This window comes from Phacochoerus africanus, chromosome 2 (assembly GCF_016906955.1).
Source record: "Phacochoerus africanus isolate WHEZ1 chromosome 2, ROS_Pafr_v1, whole genome shotgun sequence".
Taxonomy (NCBI): Eukaryota; Metazoa; Chordata; class Mammalia; order Artiodactyla; family Suidae; genus Phacochoerus; species Phacochoerus africanus.
Window position 1 is genome coordinate 54,438,698 of NC_062545.1, and position 13,847 is coordinate 54,452,544.

The 13,847-nt window shown below is 39.2% G+C and overlaps 1 protein-coding gene across 6 annotated transcripts in view; it reads right to left on the reverse strand.

Annotated features, from left to right (window-relative positions):
- SNX14 (sorting nexin 14) overlaps positions 1–13,847 on the reverse strand; it is an 82,921-nt gene that overhangs the window by 12,729 nt on the left and 56,345 nt on the right. For all 6 annotated transcript variants that reach the window (XM_047760587.1, XM_047760578.1, XM_047760569.1 and 3 more), the window contains 3 exons: positions 12,015–12,216; positions 4,003–4,086; positions 874–974 (listed from right to left, as the gene is read on the reverse strand). In XM_047760587.1, coding sequence (XP_047616543.1) covers positions 874–974; positions 4,003–4,086; positions 12,015–12,216 — 387 coding nt within the window. The remainder of the gene's footprint in view (positions 1–873; positions 975–4,002; positions 4,087–12,014; positions 12,217–13,847) is intronic.

Here is a 13,847-nt window from a genome sequence, read left to right on the forward strand (position 1 = left end):
AGACAAAAATAACAAAAACTACTCCGTATTCTTAGAACACATCTAACCTTTTACACCACAAGTTTTTCTTTCACTCTCCCTTTTTTCTAACTTCTCCCACCTAAAGTTTTTTGGTTTCTTTTTGGTTTTTTTTTTTTTGTCTTTTCTAGGGCCGCACCCGCAGCACATGGAGGTTCCCAGGCCAGGGGTCGAGTCGGAGCTGTAACTGCCAGCCTTTGCCAGAGCCACAGCAACATGGGATCTGAGCCGTGTCTGCAACCTACACCACAGCTCATGGCAACACCAGATCCTTAACCCACTGAGCGAGGATCAAACCCAAAACCTCATGGTTCCTAGTTGGATTCATTAACCACTGAGCCACAACGGGAACTCCCTCACACCAAAAGTTTTAATCTAAGAAATTATCTGGTATTTCATTGGTTATCAATTCTTTTTTAAAAGTACACTCTTGATAATAACTCATTTCTGGAGTTTCTGTCGTGGCTCAGTGGTAATGAACCCAACTAGTATCCACCATGAGGACACAGGTTTGATCCTTGGCCTCACTCAGTGGATTAAGGATCTGGCATTGCTGTGAGCTGTGGTATAGGTCACAGACGTGGCTCAGATCCTGCATTGCAGTGGCTATGGTGTAGGCCAGCAGCTGCAGCTCTGATTCAGTCTCTAGCCTGGGAACTTCCACATGCTGCAGATGCAGCCCTAAAAAGACAAAAAATAATAATGATAATAATGCATTTCCACATTGGGAAAAAAATTTTAATGAAATAATTCTAGAAATCCACATTGACAAGTATTTGTAAGGCAAAATACATATATATGTACAAGAAAAAAAGAGACAAATTAGTGGATTTTTAAATGACATTAGTACTATACCTGTAAGTACTCCTGAAACTCTTCTCTCTTAGACTTTAAGAATTCATAATTTTTGGGGCCAATGATCCTCTTGGAAGGAAGCTGGGCATCAGGAAATGTGCCTGAAATTAATATATGAAGGTAATTACTAGGAGTTCCCATTGTGGCTCAAAGGGTTTAAGAACCCAAGGTAGTTCCTGTGAGGATGCAGGCTTGATCCCTGGCTCCACTCAATAGGTTAAGGATCTAGCATTGCTGCAAGCTGCAGTGTAGGTCACAGATGCAGTTCAGATCTGGTATTTCTGTGGGTGTGGCAAAGGGCTGGAGCTATGGCTCCATTTTGACCCCTGGCCCAAGAACTTCCATATGCAAGTGCAGCCGTAAAAAGAAAAAAAGAAAGCAATTACTATGTTCTGCTACTGTTTAAAAAACCTTACTTATAATTTACCATAGCAATTCAGATTCACAATGCTGTCTTGTAGAGATGTGGCATTATTCTTTAAATAATCTTGACAAAATAAGAGAGCTTCAAGTCAGAAGACCAAAGAACTTGAATCTACTGATACCCAAAATATCACCACCCTTCACTGACACAGATGTATTTAGCCTTCTATATAGGTTAAAAAAAAAAAAGGTGGAGTTCCCGTCATGGTGCAGTGGTTAATGAATCCGACTAGGAACCATGAGGTTTCGGATTCGATCCCTGGCCTTGCTCAGTGGGTTAAGGATCCGGCATTGCCGTGAGCTGTGGTGTAGGTCACAGACACGGCTTGGATCCCACGTTGCTGTGGCTCTGGAGCAGGCCAGCAGCAACAGCTCCGATTAGACCCCCAGCCTGGGAACCTCCATACGCCGTGGGAGCGGCCCTAGAAAAGGCAAAAAGACAAAAAGAAAAAAAAGTTATCATGAGATTATATTGAAATCGGTGTGATTCTATTAGACAAAATATTACTAAGAAATACCTATTCTCGGAGTTCCCGTCGTGGCGCAGTGGTTAACGAATCCGACTAGGAACCATGAGGTTGCGGGTTCGGTCCCTGCCCTTGCTCAGTGGGTTAACGATCCGGCGTTGCCGTGAGCTGTGGTGTAGGTTGCAGACGCGGCTCAGATCCCGAGTTGCTGTGGCTCTGGCGTAGGCCAGTGGCTACAGCTCCGATTCAACCCCTAGCCTGGGAACCTCCATATGCCGCGGGAGCGGCCCAAGAAATATCAACAACAACAACTACAACAACAAAAGACAAAAAGACAAAAAAAACAAAAAAACAAACAAACAAAAAGAAATACCTATTCTCTCACAGGAAAAAAAAAAAAAGGGAGCATTTTGCCAATACTATGTAAGTTTAAAAATTAATTTAAAAACCACAGGAGTTCCCGTTGTGGCACAGTGGTTAACGAATCCAACTTAAGAACCATGAGGTTGCGGATTTGCTCCCTGGCCTTGATCAGTGGGTTAACGATCCGGTGTTGCCATGAGCTGTGGTGTGGGTTGCAGACGTGGCTCGGATCCCGAGTTGCTGTGGCTCTGGCATAGGCCGGTGGCTACAGCTCCGATTCAACCCCTAGCCTCGGGGAGCAGCCCAGGAAAAGGCGAAAAGACAAAAAAAAAAAAAAAAAAAACACAGACACATTTTCTCAGATACGGCCGACTTTGGAAATTTTAGTACCAAAAAGGACAAATATTGTTAGGAATCCAACCAACTTTGGTTGATCCAGGATTTTAAGTTATGGAGAAAAATGATATTCTCTAGCTCTAAACCAAAAGGAAAAGTCTCAAGGAAGGATTAAGGTAAAAATGGTATTGCACCAGATTAGCAAAGACAAAGACAAAACTATTTAAGGACAAGTATGATCTCAAAATCTAGGTAATAAAGTATGGAGTGAGACCCTGTCTTATCTTTCTAAAATCTCCTTATTGTGGGTCTTGTTCTTATAGTAGGGTAAGGAAGTTTCCCTGCTATTCTAATTCAGGACCAACCTGTATTTGGATCAGGGAACATTGCACAGAGCTTTTCCAAAATACACAATTCAGGAGTTCCCATAGTGGCTCAGTGGTTAACGAATCTGACTAGGAACCATGAGGTTGTGGATTCGATCCCTGGCCTTGCTCAGTGAGTTAAGGATCTGGCATTGCTGTGAGCTGTGGTGTAGGTTGCAGACGTGTAGGTTGCAGACGCGGCTCAGATCCCGAGTTGCTGTGGCTCTGGTGTAGACTGGTGGCTATAGCTCTGCTTAGACCCCTAGCCTGGGAACCTCCATATGCCACAGGAGCAGCCCAAGAAATGGCAAAAAGACAACAACAACAACAACAAAAAAACGCAATTCAAACTCAACACTCTACACACAAAATAACTAGAAATACTTCATGACTATAAACCTAATATTAACTAAAATAAGTGGACAGTTAAGAGAGACTGAGAAGTGAGAGAAAAAACTAGAGTGTTTTCCTTTTCTGATTATCTATCCTTAAAAGGAGCATTCAACTATAACAGGGTTTTTTCCCATATCTAAATCTAAGAGCTAAATCAAAACATTTGCCATGTTGTATGAAAAACGTGTTTACCACAGAAGTTGATGGCAAAAGAACAGAGCAACTCTGAAATGCCTGGTTTAAATTCTCTGCATATCAACATAAATAAAAATTAAACTGGAGAGGAGTTCCCGCTATAATGCAGTAGGTTAAGGATCCAGTGGCCCAGGTCACTGCTGAGGCATGGGTTTGAACCCTGGCCTGAGGCCACAGGTTAATAAGGATCTGGCATTGCTGCAACTGTAGCACAGGTCACAGCTATGGCTCAAATTCAATCCCTGGCCCAGGCATCTCCATATGCCACAGGTTCAGCAAAAGTAAATAAATAAATAAATAAACTAGAAAGAGAACTCTTCCTAAGGTTCTAATACTTAAAGAATTGCTGTCTTTTACATTTCAACATCATTATTACATAAAAAGAAATACATTATAAAAACTTTTAAAATATAAATATGCAAAAATAAGATAAAAAACAGTACATTCCTATTATCAATAGTGCATACAAGTGTTACTGTTACATATCCTTAGTACAATTACTTAAAATTAGGAAATTAATCTGATTCAACAGTTTTCAAGAAGGCTAACGTTGAAATGCAATGTTGTATACAAAAAGGACAACATACCATGAAATTCTGTTAGTTTTGATTCAAGTACATAGAATTCAAGATATCTTCTATATACAGACCAATGTTCAGGCTCATGCCCAACTGCAAAATGAATGAATACACACTGAGAAATAAATAATTTTACAAACTACTACTAAAAGGATACACTATTCAAAACATTAGGTATACAAAGCTAGAAACTGTTCCAGTCTTAGTAATTTATTATTTCTTGGAATCACATCATTATTTTATCCCATATTTAAGTTACTTAAAAGAAATTGATAAGTTTTACCTCTTTATGAAGTTATTGCAATAATACATATATTTTCCCACAACAGAATCAGAAAGTTTACAGAAACTTCAAAAATTATGCCATTATGCTTAATTTTTAAACATCACAAAAATTATGCACTTAATAAAAATTTATAATCAATTTAAGAGTTCTCAAATACTTAACAATTGCCCTAATCTAGTCCAGTACAGGACAGCACTATCCAACAGAACTTTCTACAACTGTAAAAATGTTCTATAGTATCTATACTAACACAGTAGCTATTAGCCACATATTCCTATTGATCTCCTGAAATGTGGCTCGTTTAAGGAACTAAAATTAAAGTATTACTTTAACATTAATTGCCACAAGTGGCTAATGACTACAAAATTGGACAGCACAAAGTAATGATTTAAAGAATGAGTAGGGTCACATTGCCTATTTCAATCCCAGTTCCCCCATTTAGCAACTATGTGAACTTGAACAAACACAACCTCACTGTGCTTTAAGTTTGCTTATAATAAAAATAATTATACCTATTACATTAAATAATCCACCTCCACCACTTTTTGTATGGTGCATAACACAGAGTAAGCACCCCCAAAATGTTAACAGCTATCATTAGCATCTCATGCCATTCTAGCAGAAATTTGGAAATGCAATGGATCAAGTGAACTAAATGCACAACTCAAAAATAACACTTGTTTTCAGAAAAACCAACCTAATATAGTTACAACCTATAAAGCAAATCCTATTTTTCTTCTTTCTTAGTTACTTACCTTAAAAGATCTATATTACATTTGGTTTTAGTTTTTAAAATCCTAAAATTGCTACTTTGCTATACATATGAAATTAACTGTAGCATTTAAATGATACACTTTTTTTTTCCCTCACAGGGCATGGCTTCCTAAGAGCACATTACACTGACAGGACAAGTCTGCAGCACTGCTGACAAAAATTACCTTAGAAAATAAGTTTTAAAATATTTTCATTTTATGAAGTCCCAATTGTGGTGCAGCAGAGACAAATTAGACTAGGAACCATGAGGTTGTGGGTTCCATTTCTGGCCTCGCTCAGTGGGTTAAGGACCTGGCATTGCCGTGAACTGTGGTGCAGGTTGCAAACATGGCTCAGATCCTTCATTGCTGTGGCTGTGGTGTAGGCCAACAGCTATAGCTCCAATTAGACCCCTAGCCTGGGAACCTCCACGTGCCATGGGTGCAGCCCTAAAAAGCAAATAAATTAATAAAAATTTTCATTTTAACTTTACATTAAATTAAGCCGAACTTTTAAAAATAAAGCAGAAAAATTAAAGTTGGTTGTCCAAAAGGCAAAACAAAAGTATACTCTCAAAATATTTTAAATTACATCATATGTAAAACTGTCAAAAGGAGATAAAGGTTTCTACGTATCTACATAAATTTACTTATATTCAGGGATGAGTCCAAGATGTCAATGAACGCAGATGCTAGACTCAGTACCTCCAACAGACACACCAAATCTACAAAATCAACACACCAAAATCAAAAATGGATCCTTTTGAGCCGAGACAGGTGGAACCCAGGCTGAACAGCTGGAGCATGTCTCTTGCTGGCACCTCACGGTAAAGATAAAGCAGGAGCACAGAAGAGCTGAGCTCTTGAGTAAAAAGATAAGATGACCACATTTTTTATTCTTGAGGTCAAGGAGACCTCCCTGACTATACATGCACAAAAAAGTTCCTCAGGGGTCAAAAAAGTGAGGATGTGTTAGCCCACAATATGTCCTGCCAACCTCCCAGAAATACTCACACTACAACTTACCTTGGCTAAAAGATGAATGCAAACATACAGAGGGCCCTGGATCAGATCAAATATGGGTACGAAGCAAGATGAAGCACGATAATTGGAAAGGGAACCCATAAAACTGCCCCCATATAAACAATTTAAGCCACCCCAAAAGAGTGGGACTCACGCTGCAAGTCTAACCGTGTCTTTCCACATGTACTTTTCTCCTAATAAAAGTTGTACCTGCTTCACTATCCTTTATCTCCTTGCTGAATTATAAAGAAGACAAAAACTGAAGTTCTGCATCAAGCCCACCGGCCCTCATAGTCCTATGGCTAGGATTCAGTGCTTTCACCACTGTGGCCAAGGTACGATTCCCATTTGGGGAATTAAGATCCCCACTTCAAGCCACCACGCTCTGTGGCACCCCTACTCCAAGATCAATTTCCCTCTGTAAATGATGTAAAAGCTAAATGCACTGCTTCTCCACAACAAAGGATAAAAGGACCGCATCAAGCCAGGTAAGAAAGGCAGAGTCACGACCTTGGTAAAAACCTTATCCTCAGTGAGGGATCTCACAGTCAGGCATTTCTTCCAGAAAAGTAAGGGGTTGGTGCCCTACTACAGCCACCCCAATCCCTGGGATGTGCACCAGGGAAATGAGCCCCCAAAACATCTGGCTTAGAAAACCAATGGGATTGATGTTCAAGGGGCCTAATATGCTATAGGAAACTGAGATTCTCATTTTAAATGGCTCCTGTGGGGTCTTACTTGTCCCAAACCCAAGCGGAAAATAGCAGTTTGAAAAGTGCCTAGTCTGTATGTAAGACAACTCAAATTTTTGCTAATCCAAAAGCATGTGCTGGAAGGTCAGGAGACAGCTGAAACTATCCCTGAGACAAGGCGCCGGCACTGCATTCCCCACTTACTCTGCGAGCACAGGCAGACATGATAAATGGTACCCACCCACACCCTTGCTAAGACAGGCACAGGTAAGTAGTCACAGCACTATCCTGCTGCCTTACAAAGGCCAGAGAACACGGCAGATGCAGCACTCCCTATTCCCTGGCTGGGGCTGGCAAGCATGAGCAGCAGCATTCGTTGACTCCCAGCCTATAGCCAGCTCACTCATACAGGCAAGGCACTCTCCCACGGCACTGCTGAAATCTGCAGGCACACACACAGTCAAGATATTTTCCTGTTGTCTTTCTGACGCTGGCCAGAATGCCCTGCCTCCTCTTTGTTAAAGCCAGCATGTGTGCCCAGTCCACAGAGAGGACACCCCCTTGATCATCTGGCCCTGATGGCTAAGGGGGCTGTCAATACTGAGCTCCATGGGACTGTAACAATTAGAAAGACAGTTCTTGGAAAGACACATCCCCCACCCCAGGCCCTTCACAGACAGCCAACTAAATACAACCCCAGACTTCCTGTGAAAAAGACCTAGTGACTTAGCCTAGAGCTTCAGACAGAGGCAAAGGCTTCAGATTTCCCACACATCTAGGCACTAAGGAGGTACTCCCAGGAAACATAAGTAGGGAGACAGCATTCCTGTGTATCCCCATGGCTGTGCTGCAGCTCAACGAGAACTCTCAGAAAGAGGCTCACACACTCATCTAGAGCCCCAAATTTTGCAGGTGTATGCCCAGGGAACACCTCCAGATCTCCTGGAATGGAGCCAGGAAGGGATTATGATTGTGGCCCCATGGGACTATATATATCTACACACTTTAAAAGCTGCTGCCTAAGCGTCCGTCTTCCAATCAGCCTGAAACTATGTGCTAAATGAGATTCCTTCCTCTGGAACACTGACAGGTCTTGGCACACCTTCAATAACAGGTACATATTAAGAATAAATCAGGGCTTCCCATCGTGGCTCAGCAGAAACGAATCTGACTGGTATCCATGAGGATGCAGGATCAATCCCTGGCCTCGCTCAGTGGGTTAAGGATCCGGCATTGCCATGAGCTGTGGTGTAGGTTGCAGAAGCAGCTCAGATCTGGCACTGCTGTGGCTATGGTGTAGACTGGCAGCTACAGTTATGATTCAACCCGTAGCCTGGGAACCTCTATATGCTGCAGGTGCAGCCCTAAAAAGACCAAAAAGTAATAAATCAGGCAGTTTACACAATCACAAAGGTCCAAGAGACAAACAAGACCTAGGGGTAAGCTTGAATGAGAAAGCTAATTGCCCCCAGGCCACTCTTCAAGACTGAGAGACGTAAGTTTTTCTTCCACTCACACAGAATGAACAGTCATATAAAATGAGGAAACAGAGAAATAAATTTGAAATAAAAGCACAAGACAAAAATCTCAGATTGATAGAGAGATATGTGGTCTATGGATAAAAAAATTAATGGTCATAAAAATGTTAACCAAACTTGAGAGAAGAACAGATAAACACAATGAGAACTTCAACACAGAAACAGAAAAATTTAAGAAAGTAGCAAAGAGAAGTCAGAGAGCTGAAGAATACAACATCTAAACTGAGATATCCTAGAGGGATTCAACAGCAGAATGGATGAAGGAAAGAACTGATCAGCAAATAGGAAGGCAAAGCAATGAAATTCACCCCAAAAGAGCAACAAAAAGAAAAAGGAATTTTAAAAAATGAAGATAACTTGTGGGACCTATAGGGATAACATCAACTGAAATAACACTTGTATTCAAGGGGTCCCAAAAGAAGAAGAGAGGAAAAGAGGTATAAAAGTTATCTGAAGAAATAATAGCTGAAAACTTCCTTAACTGTGGGAAAGAAACAGACATCCAGGTCCAGAAATCCCGGAGAGTTCCAAATAAGATGAACCCAAAGAGATTCACACTAGGACACATATATAATTAAAATGTCAAAAGCTAAAGATAGAGAATATTAAAAGCATCGAGAGAAAAATTGTTATATGCAAGGGAAACCCCATAAGACAGACTATCAACAGATTTCTCAGCATAAATTCTGCAGACCAGAAATGAATGGTACTGCATATTCAAAGTGCTAAAAGGAAAAAATTTCCAACCAAGAAATTCTACCCAGCAAAGTTATTATTTATATTCGAAGGAGCTAAAGGTTTTCCAGACATGTAAAAACTAAATAATTCATACACTACTAAACTGACCTTCCTTGCCGCAGGAGTGGCCCAAGAAATAGCAAAAAGACAAAAAAAAAATAATAATAATAAACTGACCTTCCAAAAAAATGAGAATTCTTTAAGATTGAAAACAAAAAAAAAAGGCCTAATTAATAACAGGAAAATATATCAAAGTAAAAATTTCGCTGGAAAAGATAACTATTTACTAAAGGTGGTGGATTAATCACTTATATAACAAATTATGAAGGTTAAAAGATAAAAGTAGTAAAATTAGCTAATGCTATAATATTTGTTAATTTCCATAAAATAAAAGAGGTAAAATATAAAGCAAAAACATAACATGTGGGGAAGGGGGTAAAAATGTAGAATTTTTTAATGTGTTCTAATTTAAGTTGATATTAACTTAAAATAGGTTGTTTTGGTGTTTTTTGTTTTGCTTTTTATTGAAGTACAGTTGATTTATAATGTGTTAATTTCTGTTGTACAGCAAAATGATTCCGATATATATATATATATCCTTTTCTAAATATTCTTTTCCATTATGGTTTATCACAGTAAAATAAGACTGTTATATACATAGGATGAGATATGTAAATCTCAAGGTAACGACAAAGTAAAACTAATAGTAACTACACAGAAGAAAATGAGAAAGAAATCTAAACACTACAGAAAGTCATCAAATCACGAGAGAAAGAAAAGAAAGAAATGAAGAGGAACTACAAAAACAGCCAGAAAACAACAAAATGGCAATAAATACACACCTATCAATAACTACTTTAAGTGTAAATAGATTAAACTCTACAATTAGGAGTTCCCGTCGTGGCACAGTGGTTAACGAATCCGACTGGGAACCATGAGGTTGCGGGTTCGGTCCCTGCCCTTACTCAGTGGGTTAACGATCCGGCGTTGCAGTGAGCTGTGGTGTAGGTTGCAGACTCGGCTCGGATCCCAAGTTGCTGTGGCTCTGGCGTAAGCCGGTGGCTACAGCTCCAATTCGACCCCTAGCCTGGGAACCTCCATATGCCGAGGGAGCGGCCCAAAGAAATAGCAAAAAGACAAAAAAAAAAAAAAAAAACTCTACAATTAAAGACAGAGAGGTTGAACAAATTTAAAAAATAAGATACATCTATATACTGCCTACAAGAATAAGGACCTCACAAATAAGGACACACATAGACTGTGAGTGAAAGGATAGAAAAAGACATCCCACACAAATGGAAATGAAGGAAAGCTGGTGTAGCTATACTCATATCAGAAAAAATGGACTTTAAAACAAAGACTGTCATACAAGACAGGGATATTCCACACTGATAAAGAAGTCAATGCAGGGAGTTCTCTGGTCGCCTAGTGGGTTAAGGATCCAGTGTTGTTACTGCTGTGGCTCAGGTAACTGCTGTGGCATGGGTTCAATCCCTGGTCCATGAACTTTAATATGCTGCAGGTGTAGCCAAAAAAAAAAAAAAAAGAAGTCGATCCAGCAAGAAGATATATAACATTTATAAATATAAATGCCTCAACACAAGTACACCAAAATGTATAAAGTAAATATTAACAGACCTAAAGGGAGAAATCAAGAGACCCCCAAATAGCGAAAACAATCTTGAGAAAGAACAGAGCTAGGGGAATCAAGTGTCCTTGACTTCAGAGCCACCAGGGAACTCCCCAAGACTCTTCTTTTTTTGGACACACTCATGGTATATGGAAGTTTCCAGGCCAGAGATCAAACCCACATTACAGCAATGACCCGAGCCACTGCTTCTGAGAAAATTCAAATACCTAATACTTCTTGAAAAATAAATAAGGGGAATTAACAAACCTGACCTTTATACAGTCACTTAGCAACTCCTCTCTCGAAAACATTTTCTAACACTGCCACTTTTGTCCTTCTTTCTCACAGATAGTTCCCTCTTCCTGAGGTTGACTTTATTTTTCTCTCATCATTCCCCAAATGTACACAACTTTGATGTACTTTCACTTATAGAGACTGTCCCCTCTCTTGGACAAAGCCCAGGATGCTGACTATCCCTCTGTGGATACTGTAACCTTATCTCTACGACAACTCACAGCTGAAATAAGCAAAAGCAAAAACACAGCAAAACACACACACACACACACACACACACACACACCAAAAAAAATGTACAACTGTGTTTGATCATACTTTTATCAATCGTATTTAACCCACAACAATGGAGGAGGAGAAATGCTATCTTAATTAAACTGGTTTTACACTTGACATAGTGTTCTATGCATTAATAATAATCAATTAAGTATTATGGCAAATGATGATAGCAGCAAAACAATTAAAAGAACATAATATAAAATGCCCTGCCAGACTGTCAGGTGTCTCACAGGCATCTACTCAATAAGTAAATTAATTAACTAGTAATAGAGGTAACATAGAATATCCTTAGCGTTTGTTCAATTTTATGTTCTTTACACTTATCTTCTATATCTGCAATCATATTCAATAGTTAGAACTGGCAAAATTTTTATCATTTCTGATAAATACAGACTAATTAATGGGCATCTTTTTTTTTTGATTGGAAAGTTTGCTAATGGGCATCTTTTAAGAAAGGAACTTGGAGTTCCCGTCGTGGCGCAGTGGTTAACGAATCCAACTAGGAACCATGAGGTTGCGGGTTCGGTCCCTGCCCTTGCTCGGTGGGTTGACGATCCGGCATTGCCGTGAGCTGTGGTGTAGGTTGCAGATGCGGCTCGGATCCTGCATTGCTGTGGCTCTGGCGTAGGCCAGTGGCTACAGCTCCGATTCGACCCCTAGCCTGGGAACCTCCATAAGCCGCAGGAGCGGCCCAAGAAATAGCAACAACAACGACAACAAAAAAGACAAAAGACAAAAGACAAAAAAAAAAAAAGAAAGAAAGAAAGGAACTTATATAGGGTTTCCCACCTGCTCTTCTATCATTTCTTTCAACATCAATACAAAACACAGGTATTCTCTCCTTTTTCTCCTTTCTTTCAGAGGATGTATCTTCAAAAAAGTCTACATAAGGAATACTAATTTTCCATGCAGCAAGGTTTCGGGGAGTATTAGGTGTGTTCACAGCTTCCATTGGAGAATCATCTTCCATTACAACAATACCTTCTTCAATCTGGAAAAAAATCATCAGAAAACATTTAAAATTTCCAGGAACTTTATGCCTTAGCATATGAGATACAATAGAAAGTAATATGACCATGTAAAGTCTATAATTGTTTTAATACTTTTTAAATAAGGTGTATCAAATTTTATACTGAAAATGAAATATAAAAAACTAAAACTAACAAGTTACTAGCATCAACTCCAGGTTATGTTACATTACCTATATACGAAAATTCAATAGAAAATAGACACTTCAGGAATTACTAGAAAAGACATTAAAAATATACAAATACAGAAATAACAAGCAGAGATTACTATACTGATATTTTTAATTTAGGAATGTAAAATTTTGGAGTTCCTGTCGTGGCTCAGTGGTTAACGAATCTGACTAGGAACCATGAGGTTGCAGGTTCGATTCCTGGCCTTGCTCATTGGGTTAAGGATCCGGCATTGCCGTGAGCTGTGGTGCAGGTCGCAGAGGCGGCTTAGATCCTGCGTTGCTGTGGCTGTGGTATGGGCCCTCGGCCACAGCTCTGATTCGACCCTAGCCTGGGAACCTCCATGTGCCACAGGAACGGCCCTAAAAAGCAAAAAATAAAATAAAATAAAAATCCTCAGGGATACTAGCTGGGTTCACAATGGGACCTCCTTGGAGGACTTCTTTAATGCTCTATTGAAAACAAAAGTCTTCTAGGCCTAAAAAATAAAAACAGACAATAGGTGTTTGCTTTTAACTTTTTGGGACAAGGCTATCTCCTTATATACCTGAAAGAAAAACAGAGAAGCATGTGTGAGGGAAACATCCACTCCACTGCTTAGAGCCTGAGGGGTACAGGGCAGCATTTTCCATGGTTATTATAACTGTAACTTTGTTAATGGATTTGGCTTCTAAGAAGAGATGGTAAAAATGATTCCTAAAATGACAGAAAAGTTGTTTAACAAGAAGACTAAAAAGCCAAAAAATGAATATTCTTAAATAAAAAGAAGTTCCACGAAATCAGTCTAAGAAAACAGAACGAAATTCTCAGCAACATAAAAATATATACAAAAGATAAAGGACAAAGTTTCATGTCATATTACTGTTACCATATGGTGTTTATTTCAAAAAAGTCAGATGAAAAATCTATAGGGCAATACTTCCCTAAGAATTTGCAGGAATCCCTTCAATATTATTTGAAATAACCAAGATTTTCATTTTCAAACAGTTGTTCCCTCTATAAAGAAGATGGAGAATAAAGCAAAGAGAGAATAAAAGGCAAAGAGATGTTCCCCTATTTCCTTGAGAAATACTAATTTTACTCATTATTACCTTTTCCTATGTAGAGATAACTACCAATATACCAATGGGCATATTATATACCAGAAGTTTATTTGTAAACCAGTTCTGAACTTGGACAGATATGTATTTTCAGATAGACGCAATCTCACACAGCAGACTCTGGTTCCCAGGTCAGAATACATATGCCAACTTAATCGATAATCTGATGGTATTATAACATTGTATAGTACTCACTGTGCTTATTATGTGCTAGACACTGTTCTAAGCGCTTCATGTATATTACTTGTTCAATCCCCACAATACTGCTATATAAGCTAGATACTATTATCCCCATTTCACATGTGAGGAAATTAAATCAAAAT